The 24672-nt window shown below is 35.7% G+C and overlaps 1 protein-coding gene and 1 long non-coding RNA gene across 16 annotated transcripts in view; one reads left to right on the forward strand and one right to left on the reverse strand.

The window, feature by feature from the left end:
• The first annotated feature begins 215 nt into the window (after positions 1-215).
• On the forward strand, positions 216-5388 carry LOC141376152 (uncharacterized). Its single transcript, XR_012385496.1, has 2 exons — positions 216-3329; positions 4498-5388. It is a non-coding gene; the product is annotated as an uncharacterized lncRNA (long non-coding RNA).
• il1rapl1a (interleukin 1 receptor accessory protein-like 1a) overlaps positions 5125-24672 on the reverse strand; it is a 269927-nt gene continuing 250379 nt past the window's right edge. For 7 of the 15 annotated variants that reach the window (XM_073912163.1, XM_005174698.6, XM_073912164.1 and 4 more), the window contains 6 exons: positions 22543-22675; positions 19646-19791; positions 10814-10960; positions 9729-9899; positions 7715-7759; positions 5153-7489 (listed from right to left, as the gene is read on the reverse strand). In XM_073912163.1, the coding sequence (XP_073768264.1) occupies positions 6768-7489; positions 7715-7759; positions 9729-9899; positions 10814-10960; positions 19646-19791; positions 22543-22675 (1364 nt within the window). In that variant the 3' untranslated portion in view covers positions 5153-6767. Of the gene's footprint in view, positions 7490-7714; positions 7760-9728; positions 9900-10813; positions 10961-19645; positions 19792-22542; positions 22676-24672 lie in introns of all 15 variants that reach the window. The other 8 variants (XM_073912166.1, XM_068223462.2, XM_073912167.1 and 5 more) reach the window with 2 other exon arrangements.

Here is a 24672-nt window from a genome sequence, read left to right on the forward strand (position 1 = left end):
ATATGACACGCTTATGTTGCCGTATATGAGTTATTGTGTTGAAATTTGGGGGAATACATATAAATCTAATTTACAATCATTTTGTACAATGCAAAAAAAGTAATTAGACATAGAAAATGTGGGGTATTTGGAGTATACAAATGCTTTAACTTTTAAATTGAAGCTACAAAAGTTCAAGGATTTGGTGAAAGTTAAAACAGCACAATTTATGTTTAAAGCTAGAAATAAATTACCTCCGAAATGCATTCAAACTTTTTGAAGAAAGACAAGGGTCATATAATTTGAGAAAACAACATTTCGGGAGGTTAAAAACAAGGACAACTTTAAAAAGAGGCAACATATGAAAATGAATTAGTTAAAAAACATAATTAGAATTACATAATAGACAATACAATTTATAGAAACTTATAGGTATTTATTGAGGGACCCCAGATTCTAAGCGGTTGTTTACCATGCATATTTGTTAAATCCACCCCTGGGTATATAGTAAAAATAGGTGTATTTTTATCTTTAATTGACATTTAAACAAAGTTTAAAGAACAACACGAGAAGTTATTTGTTTTATTACAAAAATACCATATGCATACGAACATGTGGGCTCTTTACAAAACAAATGTCTTACATTTTATGACATGTCTTACATTAAGTGACATTGAATTATACATAAACCTCTTGTCCTTGTGGCACTAAATAGAAAATACTAAAACTTAAAATAAGGAAACATTCATGTTCCCTCTTCACTGGCATTTCAATATGTTCAATTTATTAAACTAAAAAATCAACTTGTTTGATAGACCTTTAAAAAAGCTCATTTGAAGGTCACAGGATCAAGACGGACTGAAGGTTTTAAAGGAGTGTGTGCTGCACATCTGCATTTACTCAAATGTTTTAAAAGGTTAAAACCCTGGATTGGAAGGACATCGCTTATATCCTTCCACGCATGTGCAAAATCCTTTAAAGCAGTGCTACCCATTGATTTGATATCAGCAGTCCTCAAATGCACTGGCCATCTACAGTACATGTAAATAACTTTTTATCTGAAAAAGGTGAATTAATGGACACCATGCATTTTGCTTATCGAGCAGCCCTACGCTGGATAAAGTCCACTCGCCTGGCTTTAATACAGTCCGACATTAAAGTACCTACTGCGTGATGTAAATGTCAACAGCAGGTTGGTCCTTTGCATCAAAGCGCTGCTTCAGCAAGTTGGTATGAAGAGCACCTCATCCGACTGGCGTTCCTCAGGATGTGTGCTACTGTAGCTCCCCTGTTATATCATGTTAATATGTAGCAGTGTAACAACAGCGACCTGCTCCTTTCAAGTATGCTGATGATACAGCTTTGGTTCCTTGCCAAGATGATGTAAATAGTCTATTTCCAGCATGTTGACAGCCGTGTCTCTCGGTTTGATAACAGCTCCCTACACGTTAATATCACCAAGATGAAGGAGCCATGATTAGAAAGTTATGCTCCAACTGGCAGAACAGGATGTGAAGCAGGTCACCGGCTTGAAATATCTGTGTACTATAATAGACAGAACCTGTAACTTTCAGAGCAACACTGAGAACATCCACAAGAAACCAGCGGAAGATGAACATGTTGGAAAATCTCTAGAGATTGACATCTAAATCCTGGTCAAACTTTGCAATGAGGATCAATTTATTAACATCAGGAAAATAAGTGTTTAAGATGAATTTCTAATAAACTTGAATTATTTAAGTTACTTAAATTAACATAATTTGATATATCATGGACTAAAATGTATTTTATTTAAACAATGGTATGCCTATAAATGAACTTTAAACAATAGTTAATGCTGTAAAAGTATTGTTCATTGTTAGTTTATTGTATTACTTATCATTTAGCATTTGAAGAGTTCAGATGCAAAAACCTCTAAGTGTCTTCTGAAATTTTCATTGAAAATTTTTCTCAGTATTTCTTGTTTATGTTGAGATTTTTCACTTTAAAGCCCAGTAAAATGACTTATTCTCTGCCATAAAAGTGATATTACAGAACATAGACCGCATTTAGAGGTTTTTGCATCTAAACTCTTCATTTAATAACCCTGGTGTTGTTCTAATGCTGTGTGCACTTCTTTCTTTTTCAGACCACATTTAAAAAAATCCTGCACACTGAAAAGCAGGAATGGGCAATACAATGAGATATACAGTTGAAATCACAATTATTGAACCCCCAATAACTTGCCTTATTACCCTAACCTGCCTAGTTAACCTAATTAACCTAGTTAAGCCTTTAAATGTGACTTTAAGCTGCATAGAAGTGTCTTGAAAAATGTCTAGTAAAATATTATTTACTGTCATCATGACAAAGATAAAATAAGTCAGTTATTAGAAATGAGTTATTGAAACTATTATGTTTAGAAATTGGCCTCTGCTCTCTGTTAAACAGAAATTGGGGAAAAAATAGACAGGGGGGCTAATAATTCAGGGGGGCTAATATTTCTGACTTCAACTGTATATCGTATGGATGAAATAAAAGGTAGATTGTTTCATTTAATTCTCTATTTCTACTTTTGTGGCGTCATAAATATTTTTACGGTATCAAAATCTTACACACCACCATGGGGATGCAGGCAGAAATGTGAATAACAGCATGGTGAGAAAGTTGCAAGCTTGAAAGTTCATTCATTCACTCATTTTCTATTTTGGGTTAGTCCCTTTTTATTAATCCAGGGTCGCTACAAGCGGAATAAACCGCCAACTTATCCAGCACATGTTTTACGCAGCGGACACCCTTCCAGCTGCAACCCATTTCTGGGGAACATCTATACACACACATTCACACTCATACAATTTGGACAATTTAACCTACTTAATTCACCTGTACCGCATGTCTTTGGACTGTAGGGGAAACCGGAGCACCCGGAGGAACACAGGAAGAACATGCAAACTCCACAAAGAAATGCCAACTGACCCAGCTGAGGCTCGAACCAGCAATCGCCAAGCATGACATATGTTTTAATCCCCCCCCCCTGCTGCTAAGACAAAAAAAGAAAATTAAAGAATGCTATGAGGATGTGCAGCTGATTAAAGCTCGTCTATAGTGCCGATTTGGTTTAGTAAATTTACTTGTCGCATGTGTTTTTTTTATTGTAGAAGGAAACTGGAGAGCCTGCGGGAAACCCACGCGAGCACCGGGAGAACTTGGACTCCACACAGAAATGCCAACTGGCCGGGTAAAGACCCAAACCAGGGGCATTCTTGCTGTGAGGCAACAGTGCTAACCACTGGGGTGCCGTGCCCACTGCCCACCTATAGAGGAAAAAGGGGGAGAAGAAGGGAGGATTCTTCAAGATGAAGATGACTAAAGTAAGACACTTTGGTTATTTATAATAAGTTTGGAATCGTCTATTTTATTTGAGAATCACACGTTAGCTAATGCGGGACCAGCCGTGTCAATCATAAGCGCAGGATCCTCTCGAAAAGAAATTTCCATGTGGTCAATATGAAAAGTTAATTTGCAAAAACAGATAACTAAGTTTTTTCTCTCTTCAATACTCAATGTAAAGATTTCTGATTTCTGAAACTAAAAAGCTCAGTTTTTTGGAAACTTACATAAATCATTTTTTTTTTAACTGTACTCTTTAATGCACAACATAAATAAATGATATATGACAATAACAAAAAATGGAGGAATCCATTTTCGCAAATAAATTTGTCATATTCATAACTCTTGATGGTCTGAATTTATAGAGAATGTACAATATCACAATGTATGCACTTATCAAGATATGAGAAGACCTTATATTATCTTATATAATCATATAAGAGTTTTGTCATATTACTACAGTGTTCAGAATATATAAGTACACCCCTCACAAATCTATCTTTTAAATTCATATTTTTAATAGGAAGCTATACAATATTATATTATTATATTATATTTGTGCATTAGTCAGTACTGAAGCCAAATCTGGAGCTTATCTAACAAAATAACTTACGACAATGGTCCAAAAACTAGTACACCCAAATTTATATGTTATAGAAAAATATTAAATACAAATTTGAAAAAAGATGGAAAATTAAGCGAACAATAAAATTGAAAAAATTTAGTTGAAATTTTGTAGGTTGTATTTTGTTTTTTGCTATATTTTGCTTGAATTTAATAGTATTATATTTCTATTTTTAAATCTGTTAGGTGACTAAAATATTATTTTAATAAATATATCAATTTAATAAATCTGTTTTGCTCAAATGCACCAAAATACATTGCCTATAATCACTGAGAAATGGATCAAAATATTCCTTTTCAAAATGGGGAGTACTCAATTATGCTGAGCACTGTATGTTGCCATACAGCATTAATCTTTCCTAAAATACCAAAGAAGCAAACCCAAATGTAATGAATTAATTAAAAATATTGACCACTGCTCCTTTTAAATCATGATCAGGTTGGATAAAAATGTGACAAACTACAATCTAAGTCCAGATTTCTTCTAAAAATCTTGATTTCTCAATACTCGTCTGTTTTTTATAGAGTGAACTGCAATGCTAATGAAGACTCATTAACTCACAGTCATGCATGAAGACAAACGGTCAAGGTCAGGATTTTGGTTAGAATTATAAGATAATTTTTCTTTGTTTTTAATAAAACACTATTGCAGACCATCAGAACATTTGTAATATGCGAGTATCTTTTTGTTAAAGCTTGATGTTGGTTTACAGCCAACATAAACAGCATTAGAACCACACTAGGGTGAGAACATGGATTTTCCTTTAAGCATTGTTTTCCTTATGATCAGTGATTATGAATGTGTATGATTCATGTTAAATATTATTTAATGATGCTTATACATGCTTCAGGTCACTTTTAAAGACAATTTTTCATTTTATAACAACTGGAAAGTTTAAAATAATCATTTTTATACATCAAGAAGTCATATAGTCTGTTTAGAAATATAGAAATAAGTGCATATATTAGATCTCTCACTGTCTTTTATTTAAAAATGATAACTTATATTTAAATGATAGCATTAGCATTAAAATTATTAAATGATAGCATTTTTGATATGCATAATGGGGATAATCATTTTTAACTAATCTAAAACCTTGTGTTCAGTTCTCAAATATAACACTTTTTCAATGATGCACACACACACGCACGCACACACAAAAGTTCACCGACCAGCTTATAGTGGTTTGTGACTTTACTGTACACAGTGAGAAACAATATAAAAAGAAAAATGATTGTGCCTCTAGAGAGATCACACATCTCTCTGTGATAGCTGTTGTTCATAATACAGTAAATATTCAAATCAGGATACACAACTAGTCTCTATGCATACTCAAGAGGTAAACATTCATACATAATTCTAATTATTTTATAAACAACTTTTTTTTGCAACTGAATTTCGAAAAAAAAAAGAGAGAAAGAAAATAGGAGAAAAGAAATTACAGGAATAGTTTCAGATTTTTTTTTTTTACAGTTAGACCTCTTTTTTTTCTTCTTTTCTTTTTTACTGTCAAACCTCTTGATTTCTGATTCTAGCTTTGTGTTTTTCCCCCTTAGAGTCAGTACATGCTGCCATAAGCGAAAACCCCTACATCAGGAAACCTCTAGACAAGATAACAACAAATATATGTTGACTTTGGGCATTTATTAAATCATATGGTATGTATTCAAGCGGAGTTATTTGAGACTCTATACTAGGATGCGAGTATACAGGCCCGTGTTCCTCTGTGAAACATGCCAGCATGTATCTGAGTTACACAGCAGCTAGAGGAGAAAAAGACAAGCATGTAACCAGTGAGTTCAGATGTCACACTGAGAGCTAACAGATTAGAAACGTGAAAGAAGGTGAAAAGGTCTGTCTGCGGATCAAAAGTCCTAGACTACAAACATAAATAAAAAAAGAAAGATACAAAACCAAAAATGCAGTTGATTATTGTTTCAGAAGTGAACATAAAATGCCTCCTTTTCTCCATAGATGAGAACAATGTAGCAAACTGTATAAAATACCCAAATTCACAAATAAGAGAGTCTTCAGTCCCATTGTCCCAATGACCCTGTGGTATTAGAGAGAAACAGCACTCTTCTGATATAAAAATAGATTTCTCGTCATTTAAAATCCCCTTAATATTCGAGAAAGGGTGCTGCTCCTCTTGTGAAAGAAGACAGCACCGTTCTCTGATCATCTCGGTCGACCCCTTTAGGCTTTCGTATATTTTGCATAATTTGTAATATATATTTCCTTCTTGAAAATTTTTCGCGATTTGAAACCATAAATACATACCTTACATCGGACAACGGAAAGAGGGACAGAACAAAACGCAGTAGCTTCCGAGCAAAAACGACAGTAGCTAAAATCAAACGAGGAATATTTCAGTCCATTTCCAAAGAAGGTAGGAAACAAAAATCTCAATCGAATGTCCATGTCAAACCCAACGAAAAAATAAAAGAGGAAAAAGGGACAAAAACCAAAGCGTCAAGCGTTTAACGAGTAAAAATAGATGGCGTGATCAAACCCAACATGGAGACAGGAAGACAGCGGTGCTACAAATATAACGCTAACATCTACACGAGACCCTGTATACCTCCATGTGGTGTGGCTTCATATGCTCAGTTCACACCCACAGATTCGGCACCACGTCGTCCCACGCCGCCCCAAAAGTAGACTCGCACCTTCAAGACCCACTTAGTGTGGACAGAACGATCATTCTGCTGACAGGAACCCACTAACCTCATTGTGTCCTGTGCTGTTTGCCAGCTTATTCAGTCTCCTGTGTGTCTCAAACTGGTTTGGATCTCTACCAGATGACGCTGGAGATGCTGGTCTCTCGGGGCAGCAGCGGGAGCATGGCGTTGTTGCCGTGGTGCTCGTCCAGGCTGTGCTGGCGCAGGGTCTTGTTGTTGACGGGCCGCTGGCCGTTCAGGAGAGTGAGGGGCAGGTTGCAGTAGGTGTGCTGGGGTGGCAGTGTGCCTCCGGCCGTGAAGGGCAGCTCGTAGTCGTAGCTGCGGTAGTGCGAGTGTTTCTGCCTGGCCAGCGAATGCGAGCGGTATGAGCTCCGCAGGGATGGGCGCAGCTCCGGGTGAGCCGGTGCCAAGGCGGCGGATGTAGCCGTGGCCATTGAGATAGCGGAGACGGTCTGCAGGTCAGCAAAGGGGCCGGGTTCACTGGTGTCCAGCGCATGGTTGGTGATGGTTTGCTGTGGACGGCGGTAGGGCATGGTGTAGCGGAGCTGCTTCCAGAAGCGAGAGCCGGGCTTGTTGCTCTGCGGGCCGTTCCAGTGCACCACACTCAAGCATTTAATGGATTGTTTTAACTCTTCCACCTCCTGGTAGTTAATGACTCCTCGCAGATCGGCACACTCAATTAAGATCACTTTAATGTCCCCTGAAACCAGAGAGTTGCGCAGACGGGACTCCAGCTCAAATATACTCCATCCGCGACGCAGCACGTAGCTCGGGGTCAGAACGATGATCAGCCGTTTACTCATGTCTACGCAGCGGGACACGTCCTCTATGTAAGCTGCGCGACAGACAAAGAAAGAAAGGCAGAAGGAATGAAAGTGGAATAACCAAATAACAGATGGGCTCACAACTGAAAAAAGTGATGCAGGGTTAAAGACGAACGCACACTGAAGACACAACAACCACAGTCATTCATGAACAACAATCTGCATGCACAATGTATGCGTGTTGTGTGCACCGCACATGTGTGCACGCGTGTTTTTGCAGTCAATCAAAGCTGTACCTCTAAGAAGATGTGTGTCATCCTGGTAATGTTGACTGCTCATACCTGGACATAAACATTCAGCTTTCAGACACAGCATACGTACAGGGCAAAAACACCTGGCATATGACGCAAACAAACATACAGTGTCACATAAACTGGTCATTATGGAAAGATATTTTATCGCATTACTGAAGCCAACATTTAGAAATATTAAAACGCTTAGTTCACCCAAGAGTGAAAATCGTCATTTAACTGCACTCACATAGTTTTTGTTCAAGCAACATTTTAAACAGTGGAAAAAAACTCGCCTCGAGGCAAAATTGCTCTTAGAGAGACATATTTTATGCTATGTTTTTATGTTTACATTCACGTTTAAGTGCTTTACCACAGTAAAATATCAGAAAATAAGCATCTATAAAATACTACAAAACTATACATACAAATATTAATCAAAACATTATATGCTTATAGTCTTTGGACTTATATAAAATATAAACAGTGGCAAATTAGACATTTTGTTATTATTGTTGTCATTTGGGGGGAACTGTAATGTTTGTTTCATTCATGAGTTGTTTTGTTTTTTGTTTTAAACATTTTAAATGATTTAAAAATAAATTAGAAATTAATTACAAAATAATTCTGTAATGAATAACTTTTTATTATGAAAACATCAATAAAAGCATACTTTTGTTGGCATATGCTGTCAATTATAATACAGAGAAAATGGAATTTGCAAAAATCAGTATCGGCTAGTCACACCAGTATATTCCACATTGGAATTGCCAAGAAAATGACAATAGTTGGATCTCTAGCCATAAGAAATTTGTTCATTTTCTCCAAACAAATTAGAGATTTATTTTTGAAACACAAATAAAATGTTTTTAAACAAATCTGAGAAATGTCTTTACCTCCATTTAAAGTCTATTGACACAAAACGAGAAGAAAAACCAAATCCATATGAATCAAGTGTATTACTTCTGAAGGGTCTAAAATCAAACAAAAAATGCTCAGGGGTAGCTTAAATAATGTGTTGGTGCTTTTTGGGGTAAGGGATTTATCAGAATAAACAGCAAAAATCAGTCCAAGGCACTTTATTTTAAAAGCCTTTTAAAATATTGCCTTGTACTGATTTTTGCTGTTTCTTCTGAAGGGTTGTTTCACAGGATGAACAAATATAATTTGGGCTTCCATTCATATATACACCCCTCTGCCATCCAACGCCCCCTCATTGGTTCTCAAGCATCAAGCAAGCATGTTTAGGCTCCTGTGCCCATATATGGATGCATTAAACATTGTTCACTGATTAATGTTTATTAAGTGAATAAAAGCTTAAATTAAATCTGTTCATGATGTAAAGTGATTGTGTCTCTTCAAAAAACTTACCTGGTCTTTAGATCAATTTGAAGAATTCATATGGATTCATATTTTTCAATCTCTTCATGAATGTTTTGTAGCAAGTTTTGGATGAATTAATTTCTTATGGGTTTGAAATGCAATCAGGATAAACAATAGCATTATTTTCATTTTGGGGTGAACTAACCTCAGTGATCTTTTATGTATTGTTTTACACAAAGTTTTAGACTTTATCAAAAGTTTCAAAAACAACTAAAGCTATTTGTTTTTTTAACCAAGCTGATTTCTAGTCAACATACGGCATTCTGTTCATATTAATTCTGATAAGAGACTTTAATTAGACGTAATTACAAATGATTAAATTAGTTGACAGAATTAGCAAGCACAGTAAATCCAGCGCTGCTATCGTGTTTATGAGCTGAAAATGTCACACTTTATTATGAACGATCTAGAAGTTTTCATTAGTTCAGTACAGTTGGTGTTGGTTGTCAATTCTGCATCTACACAACTTTCCTTTGTGATCGGTGTAGGTTTCTGCTGCTAAAACTTAATTTCTCTGATTATTTCTGAAACTTCTGTGAATATCTGGCTTGTGAAAATGTTTTATACATTTAAGACAACACTTACAAACACACTAACAGAGACATACATGCATTCACGTAAAACATTCTGCACGTACTGCTTGTAGGAATTAGATCTCGGTCAGGAATGAAGAGTTTGTATCCGTAATGTTTTTCCAGGACATCCGGCAGGATCTCCAGAGCAAATCGCTCCTCCTCCTGTAACTCTTGACCCCACTGATCCAGCTCCACTTTACTGTAGGACAGGTACGCGTCATACTCTTTATTATCTGAGGAAAGAAAGAAAGAAAGAAAGAAAGAAAGAGAGAAAGAAAGAAAGAAAGAATGAAAGAAAGAGAAAGAAGAAATTAATGAAGTACAGGCCAAGTGAACAAATTAAGACCAAATAAAAACTAATTAAAACATTTACAATTGAATAAACATTAAAGAACAAAAAAAACAAAACAAAACACAACAACAAAGGATGAAAAAGACAGAATAAGTGAATTGAATAATAAATAAAAAACAAGAATATATAAATAAAAGAAACAAACATAATTAAATAATGAAGAAAAATAAACAAATAAAGGAATCAACAACAGTAAAAGAATAAACAAATGATCAATTTAACAAATTAAGGAATTACAAAGAGAGAACAGGCCAAATTAACAAATAAAGACCAAAAGAAAAACAAACAAACAAAACAAAAAATGACAACAAACAAGACAAAAGACACCAAACAAGACAATACACAATACATATAACAAAGAATTTTTTTAAAAGAGTCAACAACAAACAATGGCAAATGGCAGACCAAATAACAAATTAAAGCATTAACAAATTAATTAACATATAAGAATTAATTAAAAGAAAGATTACGTGAATTGACTAAATAAAAAAACAAGAATTTGAAAAAAAAAGATACAAACAAGACAGACAGAAAGAAATGACACAGGTTAATAGTGTATTTAAAGTATATTTACATGCTTCTGATGAAGAAGAGGGTTACACATTATTTACACTTTTTTTCTTGTTACAATGTAACTATTATTTATACAGTCACTATTTTATAACCAAATTGTACTTAGAATTAATGTTCGCATTAGGCTTTGGTTATATACATATCTAACTTGTAACGATGTTCAGAGACGAACATGTAATTCTTGCAGCGTTATGCTCAGCAAGTCCTGTGTGCAGCGTTTACCTCCGTCTGTATCCTCTCCTCCGAAGTGATGCCTGTAGCACAGCAGCAGCTCAATCCTGTAGCATTTATACACAGACAATAACAACGCCAACAGCAGGAGAATCGCACCCAGCCCGCCGGCCAGCTCCACAGTGTACATCAGCTCCACTGAGAGACAAAATGGACACAGAGAGACTTGTCTGAATTTGATTAACATTAGCTTAGCATCTCTTTAGTGTGTGAAAAATGGTGTGGTTAAGGCAATAATGCTGGGATAGATAGATAGATAGATAGATAGATAGATAGATAGATAGATAGATAGATAGATAGATAGATAGATAGATAGATAGATAGATAGATAGATAGATAGATAGATAGATAGATAGATAGATAGATAGATAGATAGATAGATAGATAGATAAGTAAAGTAAAGTAAAGTAAAGATTACAATGTTATTGACAATACATTTTAATACAGACATCTAATGTAATGCACTTTACTGCTGGAAAACACACAAGGAAGGAATTTTGAAAGCGGGAGCTGTACAGAATGCAAAGTATTTTTCTGAAATGATGAAATTTCAGCCACGAATAAAGTCAAATGTATAGCTGTGTGATGTAAATTCATGTAAATAGTTTTTGACACATTATCACATGCTTCGGTTTATCTTGCATTGTGTTAAATTATTCAAATGTATTTACATGTTAATGCTGACAGCCCTGATACAACTATTTGAGTCATCGAATTTAGAGAGAATTATTTAATTTTGCCTCAATTTGCTTCAATTTGCTTGTTAAAAGGGTTGTGAATTGAAAAAGATTTAAATTAGCTTGATCATCTTATGACATATAAGAGGTCATTGTACTATAAAATCATTCAGTAACACCTTCTCTGTAGTCATACTGAAACCTGTCAAAACGACAGGTTGTGAAATGAGAAATTTTGTCATGTAATAATGTGGTTAAACTAAAAAAGAACAATGCCTGCTTTGACATCCCTTCCTGTTTATTACTAGAAAAACACAGTCTAAGCAGCCTATTCTAAATGATGCTTTTTGATGTACAGTTGATGTAAGTAGTTTTTTCTTTTTTAATATTTCCCAAATGATGTTTAACAAAGCAAGGAAATTTTCACAGTATGTCTGATAATATTGTTTCCTCTGGAGAAAGTCTTATTTGTTTTATTTCAGCTAGAATAAAAGCAGTTTTTAATTTTTAAAACACTATTTGAAGGTCAATATTATTAGCCCATCTAAGCTACAGTTTTTCGATAGTCTACAGAACAAACCATCGTTATACAATAACTTGCTTAATTACCCTAACCTATCTAGTTAACCTGATTAACCTAGTTAAGCATTTTGGCTGTATAGAAGTGTCTTGAAAAATATCTAGTCAAATATTATTTACTGTCATCATAGGAAAGATAAAATAAATCAGTTATTAGAAATGAGTGACTAAAACTATTATGTTTAGAAATTTAATGAAAAAATCTTCTCTCCATTAAACAGAAATTTAGAAAAATAAACAGGGGCTAATAATTCAGGGAGTTTATTAATTCTGACTTCAACTGTAAAAATCTTGATAACATTATAAGCAGTGTTGGAGGTAACGAATTACAAATAATGCGAGTTACGTCATAATGGTATTTCTTAAGTAACGAGTAAAATACCTCATTAAATTAAAAAAACAGGTAAAAACATTTAAGTTACTTTTTTTGAAAATATAACGCGAGGTACTTTTTTTAAAATCAAACTATTAGCTTTTAAAAAATAAACTGCTGGATTAAAATTAAATTAGTTGCGATTATTAATTGCAGTTATTGGAATATTAATTCTATGCGTGTTCAATAAAAAAGGTCAGGAGAGGTTTTTCTTCAATGTCAAACATATTAGTAATTTATTGGATAAAAATTAAGAATTCGGTTTACATAATTCTGGTATCCCCAATGCAATGCAAAATTCTGACTTCAACTTATATAGGCAGCTAATATTAACAGGTGGAGTTTAGTGAAATTTGTCACTTGTTAATTATTCTCCAGTCCTCCACTGGCCGCACCCATACATACATCCTCTTTTCTATGAATTCTCTGCACAACATTAAAAGCCTAAGACTTTCTCAACTGCACATATTCTGTGTTCAGTTTTAACACCTTTCTGCTGACAGGAAGTTTAGCTGCATTTCTATCAACTTCTGCAAAATTGCTTCATTAGTATGCAAATCATATCACACTCAACATAAGCTCAGTTAATATTTCACCTCTAAGCAATACAAATAAAATTGTTTAATGAAAAGAAAAAGAGACAAAAATATGTAAAAAAAAATTCCTTTGTAATTCCTTTTTCCCAACACAGTCAACAAAAGAATGTGTTTATTATTTTAAATGTAACTAAGAAAGGAAATGGGGATTGTCTCAATGCGCAGTGATTTTACTTAAGACAAATAGTACAAAAGTACCAAACACATTGCTTTAAATTTACATTTTCAATAATCTGTATATACGGCATAGCTCTGGGGTCAGGAAGTTCTCACATAATATTATCCAAATTTTAATATTTTTTTGTGTACATTTTTTAAAGGTAAATGATTGTAATGTATGTGTAGGATATACAGTGTGTTGTTAACTGCAAAACTCCTCTATTAAAAAAAAGAAAACGTCCTGAATTCTGAAAGAGATCAAGCCTCCGCCAGGTAATAAAATTTAACGCAAAAGAAATTCAACAGTAGCATAACGCATTAGTTACTATAAAAAGTAATGCAACTAGTTACTTTTTTGGGCAGTAACTCAATATTGTAATGCATTACTTGCTAAAGTAACTTTCCCCATCACTGATTATTGGTGGATCACAGAGAACATTACACAATAAACAAAACCGTGTAAGGCAGTTAACTCCTCTTTAAATTCTGTAATTGGTGCAGATTCTCTGCAGAATCATGGGTAACGCAGTTTTTTAAAAATCAGCCACGGTTGTAAAAAAAGTTGAATACAGCAGAGTTCAACAAAAGCATTTCATTCAACAACCTTGAAGTTCACAGGAGCTCTGTCTTTTAAGGTTTAGACTTTGTTGTTCAAAATCAATTCCCCTATTGAGGAATCAACTCCTCCTTGAGAGTTTTTACCTCTGGAATCTGAATGTTGCACTACATTACAAAACATCTTTAGACTAGAATACTTTTAAGACTAGAATACTTTTTTTGTTTCATAACCATGCCAGTATCAGTTATTGAAGTTTTTCAGAAACTGTAATAATACTATGATCCATGGGCCTCAGCATAGAATGCTAGCTGCGTTAGCTTTAGGCTTTTTCTGTAACACAACCAACAACACTTTGTTTGTCAGTTACTGTAGCTTCATCATTAAATCTACCAGCCAGATCAGCACCAAACCAGCCTGGACCAGCGTGGAAATTCATGCTGCGCTAAGGACACACACGAGGAGTGAGAAATGCAAAATGACTTCAGAATGATTAAGTGCTAATGATGTTCATATTGTTCAAAGCTCCTCAGCGCTACAGCTAATGGAGGAAAACATGCAAGATCCACTCAGATGCTTGAGCTGAAGCTGAAGGATTGCGAAAGCCTGTGTGTTTGTGTGCTCAGCAGTGAGCTGGAGGAGAGAGAGCTGCATTTGAGAGATTTGGTTTGTGTGTGGCTTTGAGATTATCTGCAGAAATATGTGTGTGTACGGCTAAGACGAGTTGAAAGAGAGAGAGAGCGGATGTGCGTGTGTGTTTATTCATTTGTGTGTGTGTGTGTGTGTGTGTGAGAACAGTTGAATGAGTTTGGAGTTGGGCTGAGAGGGAGAGAATGTGTCTGAACTGCTGAAGCCGTCTCCTCCTCTGAACTGCCATTAAAGAGAAGATAGGATGCCTTCAAAGCGCCTCTCTCGAAAAGAGAGTGAATGTTAGATGCTGATGCATTTCCCTGAAGGAGAGAAAGAAAGTAAGAGACAGAGGAGAGGAGGGAGACACAGGAACATGCTGTGCTGTTTATGTAAAGAAACCCCACAGCACATTAAAGGGATGGTTTACCCAAAAATGAAAGTCCTGTCATCATTTGCTCAACCTGTAGGACGTCCGTAGGTTCATGGGATCAGTACTGGAGCAAGCTGAACTGCCACTCTAATAGCCACCCCCATACCATCCCCAGCAGGATGCTGTGGATACATTGCCCATGGATAAATCTGTCACTGTATGGGACAAACTAAAAGGTGCAATCCTGGAGAATTTCAAAGCTGCTCTTTGCCGTTGATCCAAAATAGCTACAGTAAGTGATAAGTGGCTAAAATATGAATATATTATATGCAAGTTTACTATTAATTTTGTTTTACTTGATATTTCTTTAAAGAAATTAAATAAACTTTTATTCAATTAAAACATTAAATTGATAACAATAACAAAAGCTTGTATAATGCAACACAACAGATAAATTCCTTAGTAGTTTTTATTTAGCAATATTTGTGTTAAATTTATACATTTGTTTACATTTTAAACGTGAAGTGCTTTGAAATGTGCATTTTATTCAATGTTTGAAGTAATCTTAACCAAAACATGAAGAGGAGGTGGGACATAGTGTAGCTCCTCCCTCTTTTTAAAAAACAACAACCAATAGTGTTTTGTTTTTATTCACAGCTCTGCCAGTGAGAGGTTGAGCTCAAGCAAAGAGCTTAGAATGACCAAGAGGCGACACTCAATAGAACGTTCCATTTCAACAGCAGCGCCCAGCAACAGCCCCGGATTCCGCCATTTTGGAGTGATGCGATCGGCTGCCTCTTGAATCTTATTGCTGATGCGATGGCAAGCAGCTGCTTTATTTTTTATTTATTTATTTAAAAAGTGCATTAAAGCTGAGATACAACCTGAAAGACGACGATACAACACTTACTATGACAATCACTTTTAATAGTTTATTTTACAGACTTATAATGTGCTGTTGTTCTACTGGACTTTTCATTCCAAAATGGCCGCTGCGCCATCTAGTGGCCGTTTCCCAAATTGCACTAGAGTGTCGCCTCTTGGTGATTTTATGCTCTTTGGCTCAAGTGCATCAACTGAAAAGCAAATAAAAAGCATCTCGAAGGGGGCTGAGCATGTCAGATACTAGAGAGCATTTGATTGGTCATGATTTGATGAGAAACTGAAGTATGAGGTGATATAAAACCATTGATTCATGAAATGACAAACTACAAGCTTTATGTGTTTATGTCAGTTTTATATCATCTAAACGTGAATTTTGTCATGGTTTTAGAGCAGACTAGCTTATAGATATCTCAAACACTATTAATATTAAGACTAACATCTAGAAAACTTTATTTTTTATTTTATGGGACCTTTAGCAGCACCACCTTATTTGTTTGATCTCCTCCATGTCACCACTCATTCCCGCTCCCTAGACCCACCTTTCTGTTTCCCTCTGCCTGTCTCAGTACAATGGAATTCTCTTCCTCCTGAAATCCGCAACATCGACTCTCCCTCTGTTCAAATCCAGACTTAAAACTGATCGTTCCAAATAACTTACTCTTTAACTGCATACTACACTCTATATTATGTGTTTGTATTTTATCATCTGCTCTATTTTTATACTGTCAATTTATTTTTTAATTATTTAGTTGTGTATACAGGATGTTCATTCATTCATTTATTTTCTTTTCGGCTTAGTCCTTTAATTAATTAGGGGTCACCACAGCGGAATGAACCGCCAACTTATCCAGCATATGTTTTACGCAGCAGATGCCCTTCCAGCTGCAACCCATCACTGGGAAACATCCATACCCTCTCATTCACACACATACACTACGGCCAATTTAGCTTACCCAATTCACCTATAGCGCATGTCTTTGGGCTTGTGGGGGAGACCGGAGCACCTGGAGGAAACCCACGTGAACACAAGGAGAACATGCAAACACCACACAGAAATGACCCAGCCGAGGCACGAACCAGCGACCTTCGCGCTGTGAGTCCCACTGTGACGCCCTATAATGTATTATTATTATTATCATTAATATTATTATTATTATTAACACTCTTAAAATGATCTTGATCTTTTGACATACTGTACTAACTCTAAAACATTCAGCAAGTTTTCATAGCTTAATACTTTGTTTTTAGTCTAAAAACAGCTTATATTGAAGCCAGTTTGTCAAAATGACAGGTTGTGGAATGAGAAATTTTATTATGTAATAGTGCGGCTAAACTAAAGACGAACGCCTGCTTCTAAATCACTTCCTGTTTATGCCGTGGCATCGGCCGCATCTGTAAATAACCACGATCAAGTCTGGAGGTTTTGATGCCAGAAGATAGACTTCAGTGTCAGAGACACTCCAGAGAGGCCCCCGAGAGAATCTGATATGTCTGAGATCTGCACACTCTTTATACAGTGTTTCAGACTTGTCGTTTGTTTAGTGAGTTTACATGCACTTGTCTCTCTATAGAGCTCATTCTTGCAGTGTTTACATACATAGTCATGATGTTACATCAACTTGATTACATATTACCCATTCTCCTATAGGCCTCTCATACATACAGCTTCTCCTCATAGGTGTATTTACATATATGGTCGTTCTCCAGCAGGCTCCTCATGGGGCTTACATCTTACAAATTCCTCTGCAGGCTCGTCTCACATACAAGAAACATTCAATCTAATAGAAGATACACACATGAATGACTATATTATGACTAATGACGACTAATATGACTATGTTCACATTGATTACACATGTTTACTTCACACTTTAATGAATAAAACATTTACATTTATCACTGAAAAACACAGTCTAGGTTTGCTTACTCCATATCATACATTTAATGCTCTTTTTAAAAAGTTTAAACTCTATATTGATAAAAATATTATTGTTTATTAAAAAAAATCAGTTTCAAAGAAGATTCCTGAAAAACAATGTATTTTAATTCCCATCAAACAATTAAGCTGCTGTTATTTATATTGATAAGATAATACTAATATTATATATAGTATGCTACTTTAGATAGTCATAAGGAATGTCCGGAAATCGGCCCCGATTTTTAGATTCAGGTTTTAGACTCAGTCGGAATCAGAGGTTATCTCCCGATCAGGGCTTGAATGTATTTGTATATGCCGGCAAAGTAGAACACAGAAGCGGGTCAATATAGCATCGTTTTTGTGACACTGTATAACAATAATTTATATTTTACAGGGGGACCTTTAGCAGCACCACCTTATTTGTCTGACTGTGATGGTTGGGTTTAGGGTTGGGGTACGGGTAAACATAAAAAAAAAATATTGGGTAATTTAATAAATACAGGTAAAACTACACTGTAAAACCCATTAGTTAACTTTATCAAATGAAATGAATGTAGTTAACTAAAAAATCGACTGAAAGTTAATTCTACTCATTTGTAAAGAGTTTTAAAATCAGTGTTGAAGGTAATGAGTTAGTTAAATCCCTCATTACTTCAACTAAAATGGAGTAAGTTCACAACACTCATATAGATTAGTTTTTTTTTACTTAAGTGGTTTGTAGCAATTGGTTTCATCAAACTGGTTGAGTTACCTTAACTTATTGAGTTTTACAGTACTTAGCTGGTTTGCGTTCTCTTCATTTATTGGGATTTATCGTGCTCAAATTGCTTCATTTACTTAAATGAAGTAAGTTCCCAGTACTCATTAGGATTCATTTTTTAACTTAAATTGCTTGTTGCAATCAGTTTCCTCAAAAGGTTTGAGTTACCTTAACTTTTTGGGTTTTACAGTGTACTGTTTATATATTGCTGTGAAGATTGGGTTTAGGGTTGATATATAATTAATAGGAAATTTTATGAATAATAAAAATAATTCTCGTTTTTTTCATGTCATGATCTAGCAACAACCTGAGTATGTCTGCGGTCTGGAGGTATAAAAAAGTTGATGACGACTACATTGCAATAGCAAACTGTTTGATAAGTAAACTAGGTATTGCAAGAGGTAAAGAATTGATGTTATTTAATTTTTGATTGTTTAAGCTACCTCACAGATGTGCTCTGTTTGTTAACAGAGTTGTTGAATGTTAAAATAAGGTAAATTAAATAAAAAACAAGGAAGATCCTGGGTCTGTTTCTTAGTTTTTTTTTTTTATAGAAGTATCGAATCAGGTTTTGGTATCGGTAGACACTCAACATCAAATGACTCAGACTCAGGGGCAAAAAACCTGATCGGGACATCCCTAATCATCAAGCAGTATGGTGTTATGAAAACTGATGTTGTGAAAATTCAGCTTTGCCATCACAAGACTAGATTACATATTAAAAGATTATTTTACCAATAATAATAATAATAATAATAATAATAATAATAATAAAAATAATAATAATCTCCCCGTGTAATTTGGATTTCCTCTGGGTGCTCCAGTTTCCACCACAGTTCAAAGACATGTGGTATAGGTGAATTCATTATTCTGGAATAGTTGGCGGTTCATTATGCTGTGGTGACCCCTGATGAATAAGGGACTAAGTCAGAGGAAAATAAATAAATGAACGAACGAACAAACGAAAAAATAAGAGCAATCTCATATATTAATGCAATCGCTTCATCTGTGCTATTTGTGACCACTTTGACCAGATATAAAACCTAATTTAATTGACATAATAATAAGGAACGCATGACTTTTTTGTGTTAGGGGGGTCTAAATATATTTAGTTATAAAATATGGGATATTTGCCTGAAATAGAGCAGCCTTAACATTCTTCAAAACATCTTGTGCTTTATGAAAGAGAGAAAGTCAAAGAAGCGTCGCAAGAGCGAGGGAATGACAAAGCTTCATTACGAGTGTAGCGTTCCTTTAAATGAGAAGCAGCTGGTGTGACTCAGTCGGTTGAGTTCATGTGTGTTATGGTTGAATGTGTACCTCGTTTCCCAATCTGCACGTTGGCTTGTCGTCTCCCATTGCCGTTTTCCGCATAGCAGGAATAATTACCCAGATCGACCTCCTCCAGTGAATCTATGGTCAGAGTAATGGACACTTCCTGCTCACCCAGGTGTTCTCTGACGGTCCTGGTGGAGAGAGCAAAAACAATGAGCCATTGTTCAGCGACGGCTGTGGAATAAAAGTTTTTTAATTAGCCCCTTCTGACAGAGGATTTTGGGGATGAATTTTAGACTGAGCAGCTTGTGGAGATTACAGTTTTTGGGAGGAAGGGTTGGCGCTCAACAAACGAGGATCTCATTTAATTATAACAAAACATTGGCTCACTTGTTTGTCCTGGCTGAATCATTTGAAACTGAAATTTCATTTAAAAGATGCTGACATCGCTGCTCCTTAACTGCATGTAAATGCAAATGCATTCTGCGCATGGTGTGCGATACATTTGGCTGTGTTATTAGGATGTATTCAGCACTGCTCTGATCCAGCTCTCTTTCAGACAGGGGAATTAATAATAGTGTGTCATCACAGCGACCACCCCTGCTAGATATAAATAGGCTCATATACAAGCCTGTGATATCAGTAATTGAAAATGTACTGTCGACATCTCGGTGAACACTTAAAGTGCGCTTTGCGGTGCACTATCTATCGTATTGAATGAGGGATTTCACAGGAGCAGCTACTTTTAAAAGCAACTGTTTCTTCTGTTTCCATTAAAAAACACTGCCATGGTATAGAAACAGTAATACCTTTGAACTCTGATGTATGCCATAATGCGGAATGATAAACTATTTTAATAAAGTATTTATTTACAAGAAATCCCAGAGCATGGCTAAAATGCAGTTTTCTTTCAGCTTAGTCCCTTTATTTATCAGGGGTTGCCACAGCGGAATGAACCGTCAACTTATCCAGCATATGCTTTACACAGCGAATACCCTTTCAGCTGCAACCCAGTGCTGGGAAAACACCCATACACTCACATTCACACACATACACTACGGTCAATTTAGTTTCTCCAGTTCACCTACAGTGCATATCTTTGGACTGTGGGAGAAACCGGAGCACCTGGAGGAAACTCGGGAGAACATGCAAACTCAACTCAGAAATGCCAACTGAACCAGCTGCAACTTTAACCAACATCCTTCTTGCTGTGAGGTGACAGTGCTAACCATTGTGCCACCGTGCCGCCCTATTATTAATATATATTTTATGTAATTGTTATGCAATTGTCCTATGTAATATAAAAATGTTAATTGCTGCAGAACTGGTGGTTCATTCCACTGTGGTCTCCCCTGATAAATCAGGCACTAAGCCAAAGAAAAGGTAGTGAGTGAGTTATTGCTGCAGTCTGTTTAATATTTAATTGATTTAACTGATTAAAAAATAGCTTTGAAGTTACGATTCAGTGATTATAAACTTGTTTTATAACTGAATGACTCACCATTTTTGAATGAATGTCTTGATTAAATCATTCAACCTAATTTTTAACCTGTTGCCACCTACTGGTGTAACCATGTAGTTTATATAATCTTATAAAAAAATGTTAAAACCATTTTATATTTAATTTTTAATGCCTCCCAGGTACAGTAAAGGCTGATTTATACTTCTGCGTTGAGTGATCGCCGTGACCCACGGCGCCTGCGCTTCGCGTAGCCGTGCATTTGTACTTCTGCATACTGTTTGTGTTGCTCTGCAATAACACTTCCAAAATGCTAGCTAGCAGTAGGTTTTATGTTCCTCTGTGTCAAGTTTCTTCACAGGTATTTTGTTTTTTTTCTGAACGATACAAGTAGTTAAAACTCGCTCGTTCAGAGGCAGGAACCGGCGGATGTGCAACAACTTTAATCATAAAGATAAACACAAAACAACAGTTTTCATCTGGAGCTCCTTCACGGGACTCGACACTTGTAAGCAATCGCTCCATCTGGCTTGCGGCTCACAGCTCACGCTAATCACCTGTACCAAGCTGACCAATCACAGAGCTTGCGCAACACATTGTTGCGACGTGTGGTTATATTATTTGAGAGGTGTAGGTGTCGTCTTAAGCCACAGTGTGGGCTATGCAGCCATGTGAAGGCTGTGCCAGACCACACGTGCGCAGAAGTATAAATCAGCCTTAAGTACCTGCCATAAGACTGCAATTGTTGTTTTGTCCTGCATATGCTTACAGATAAAAATATGCATTATTAGAACCGTTTTCAAAGGTTTCATTTTTAGATTGTTGCATATGCACTAATATATATAATTATTTTGTATTAATTGCAAATATTTTAAAAAATCAGCATTAGTGAACAAATCTCTTTACCAATTGCTTTTTAAACTGGTGTACACATAATTTATATAATCTTCATTTAAAGTTATGATATTTTGAAGCTTTGATATGAGCTTTGAGCGGCATGGTGGCTTAGTGGTTAGCACTGTTGCCTCACAACAAGAAAGGTCACTGGTTCGAGTTCCGGCTGGGCCAGTTGGTATTTCTGTGTGGAGTTTGCATGTTCTCCCTGTGTTCCTGTGGGTTATCTGCACGAATGAGTGAGTATGGGTGTTTCCCAGTACTGGGTTGCAGCTGGTTGGGCATCCGCTGTGTAAAACATGCTGGAATAGTTGGTGGTTCATTCCGCTGTGGCGATAAATCAGGGACTAAGCCAAAGGAAATTGGATGAAATGAATGAATGATATGATCTTCACTTAAAGCAAGTTATTTTCAAAATGTAAAAAATAAAACATTTTATCCCAATACTTCTGAGAGAATTTGACTTTTTGTAACAGATAAAATAATATAACATAGTTTCAGAAAAGCAGAAAGACAGTTTTATAACAACACATCAGCTATTTTCTTTCTGTAGCAACTTTTGTTTTGCCTCCATTGTGTTCTGTCTTACTTGATTTCACTCTCTCGAATGCGGCTCTGGTCCATATCCTCAATGAACTTCTCTCCTTTCATCCAGTAAACAAGTGGACTGATGTCCCCACTGTACCCGAAGAAGGCTCTGCACGTCAGATTCAGCATGCTTCCTGTAGAGGGAAGGGAGGTTTGTGATTACACATTGATACTTTCTTCTGTTTGGCTCCTGTAGTTTTCCCTGCCCAGGGCTTGTTTCTCTCTGTAAGAAAGCAGTGGGCATGTACTGTGATTGTGAAACCAGAGACAATTGCTATGCACTGGCCACTAGGGGGTCTCCATGTAATCAATGGCAGCTGACAAGCTCACAATGGTGTATTGTAGGTTAATGAGACTCACCAGTGAGCTTGAAAAGAGGAATCATAATCATGGAGGTTTTTCTTGACAATACAATACAGTAGCATGCTATTTCCTCCAGAGAACAAATAAAACACACTTTATTCTCAGTTCTTAGAATTGAATTTATGTATTATTTCTCTGTAATGCACTTAAAGGCATAATGAAAATTCAGTTTTACAGCCCTGTGCGCATTTTTTCTTCTAAGGAACACAAAAGAAGCATTAAATTAAGACTGTTGCAATCAAACATTTTTAGTCCCCATTTTTGAGCCCAGATTAAAAAAGTAGCACATTAGCAAATACCACATTTAGTTAGTTAATTAATGCATAACACTGAATTGTAATATATTATTAAATTATATAAATATTATAATTTAAAAAGGCAGCAAAACAGAAGTGAGTGCTTAAATAACCAGAATTATACTGTGTGAGGATGCTAATATAGTCATCTTTATAGGTATTATACTTGGTGTAAAAGTTAAACATCTTGGGTGAAATATCCCTTTAAAGAGCCCCTATTATGTGCTTTTGAAAATGACACAGCACTAAGTGAATGAAAACATGCAGCTTAAATCTGGATGGGTTAAATCTCAAAATGCACCATGTTTAAAACTATTAATTATTTTACGAAATAGTTGTGAATGATTCATTATTTGGCCAGATCTTTTGCCTGTTCATATCAACGTGGACATGAAACAATACCAACTTTGAACTACTGGATTCAGTAAAACGTGAACGTGCCTTTCCCTTTAGCGAGGTGCGAGGGATCATGAGATTGACCATCACACAAAGATTACCGTCACTGAGAAATGGCCAGACATGCACAGGGTTTCTACAGGTTCCATAAAATGTAAGACTTTTTAAGACCTTTAAAAACCTTTTTAAGACCATTTTAAGACCATAATGAATGAAATTTCAGACTTACACCTAAATCCTAAAGATGTTTTTTATTGGCCAATTTAAAACTTAAAAAAGATGAAAAACAAATGTTATTGTAAGGAAGATAATTAAACCATATTATTAAGTAAACAAAATTAATAAAAAAAAAATTCTTAATTTTTATTGAAATATTTTGTTAGTGATTGGATGGGTGTTAGCCCACTTGGGTATAGCTTTACATAGACATAGGGAAATTAAGACCCATTTAAAATTATTTAAGACCTACAACACAACATTTCAGAGGATTTAAAATTTTTTAAGGCGTAAAATTTGGTTTTGGAAGTGTAAGATATTTTAAGACTTTTTAAGACCCTGCAGATACCCTGCATGCAGGGAATAAAGGGTTTAAGTTAATTTTCACAACAACACCACAGGATAGCCAACCGTGTGCTGTTTGTTCCTGTCATTTTTCTGATGATTGATACAATAACCTACCCTGCAGCGCGGGATTTGCCGGCTATTTATTATTTATTATTAAAGGAAGGATCATTAGGGACTATTACGTATGGGACTTCGTCAGCATTTGTTACAGTTTGTATGGACCAGTTTGTTCTTCCTCCACAATGTGAAGTGTGATTAAAATGGTTGCCTCTTTTTCTGTAGTTTGCAAAACATGTATTTAATTGTGTGTTGTAACTTGTAATCGCTCCGTGCAGCATGTAATCACAGATCTGTTGTAGATCACTGCTTGTAATGTATCTCTCAGGTGAAATGTGTGGGCTATTTCACATATCAGGTCCAAAAATCACGTTAAAAACGCAACACATGCTTGTTCCTTTAGCGATTTAAATGCATTTCTGAACTCGCAATCCTCTGCCATTTGTCTTTGCTAT

This window comes from Danio rerio, chromosome 9 (assembly GCF_049306965.1).
Source record: "Danio rerio strain Tuebingen ecotype United States chromosome 9, GRCz12tu, whole genome shotgun sequence".
Taxonomy (NCBI): Eukaryota; Metazoa; Chordata; class Actinopteri; order Cypriniformes; family Danionidae; genus Danio; species Danio rerio.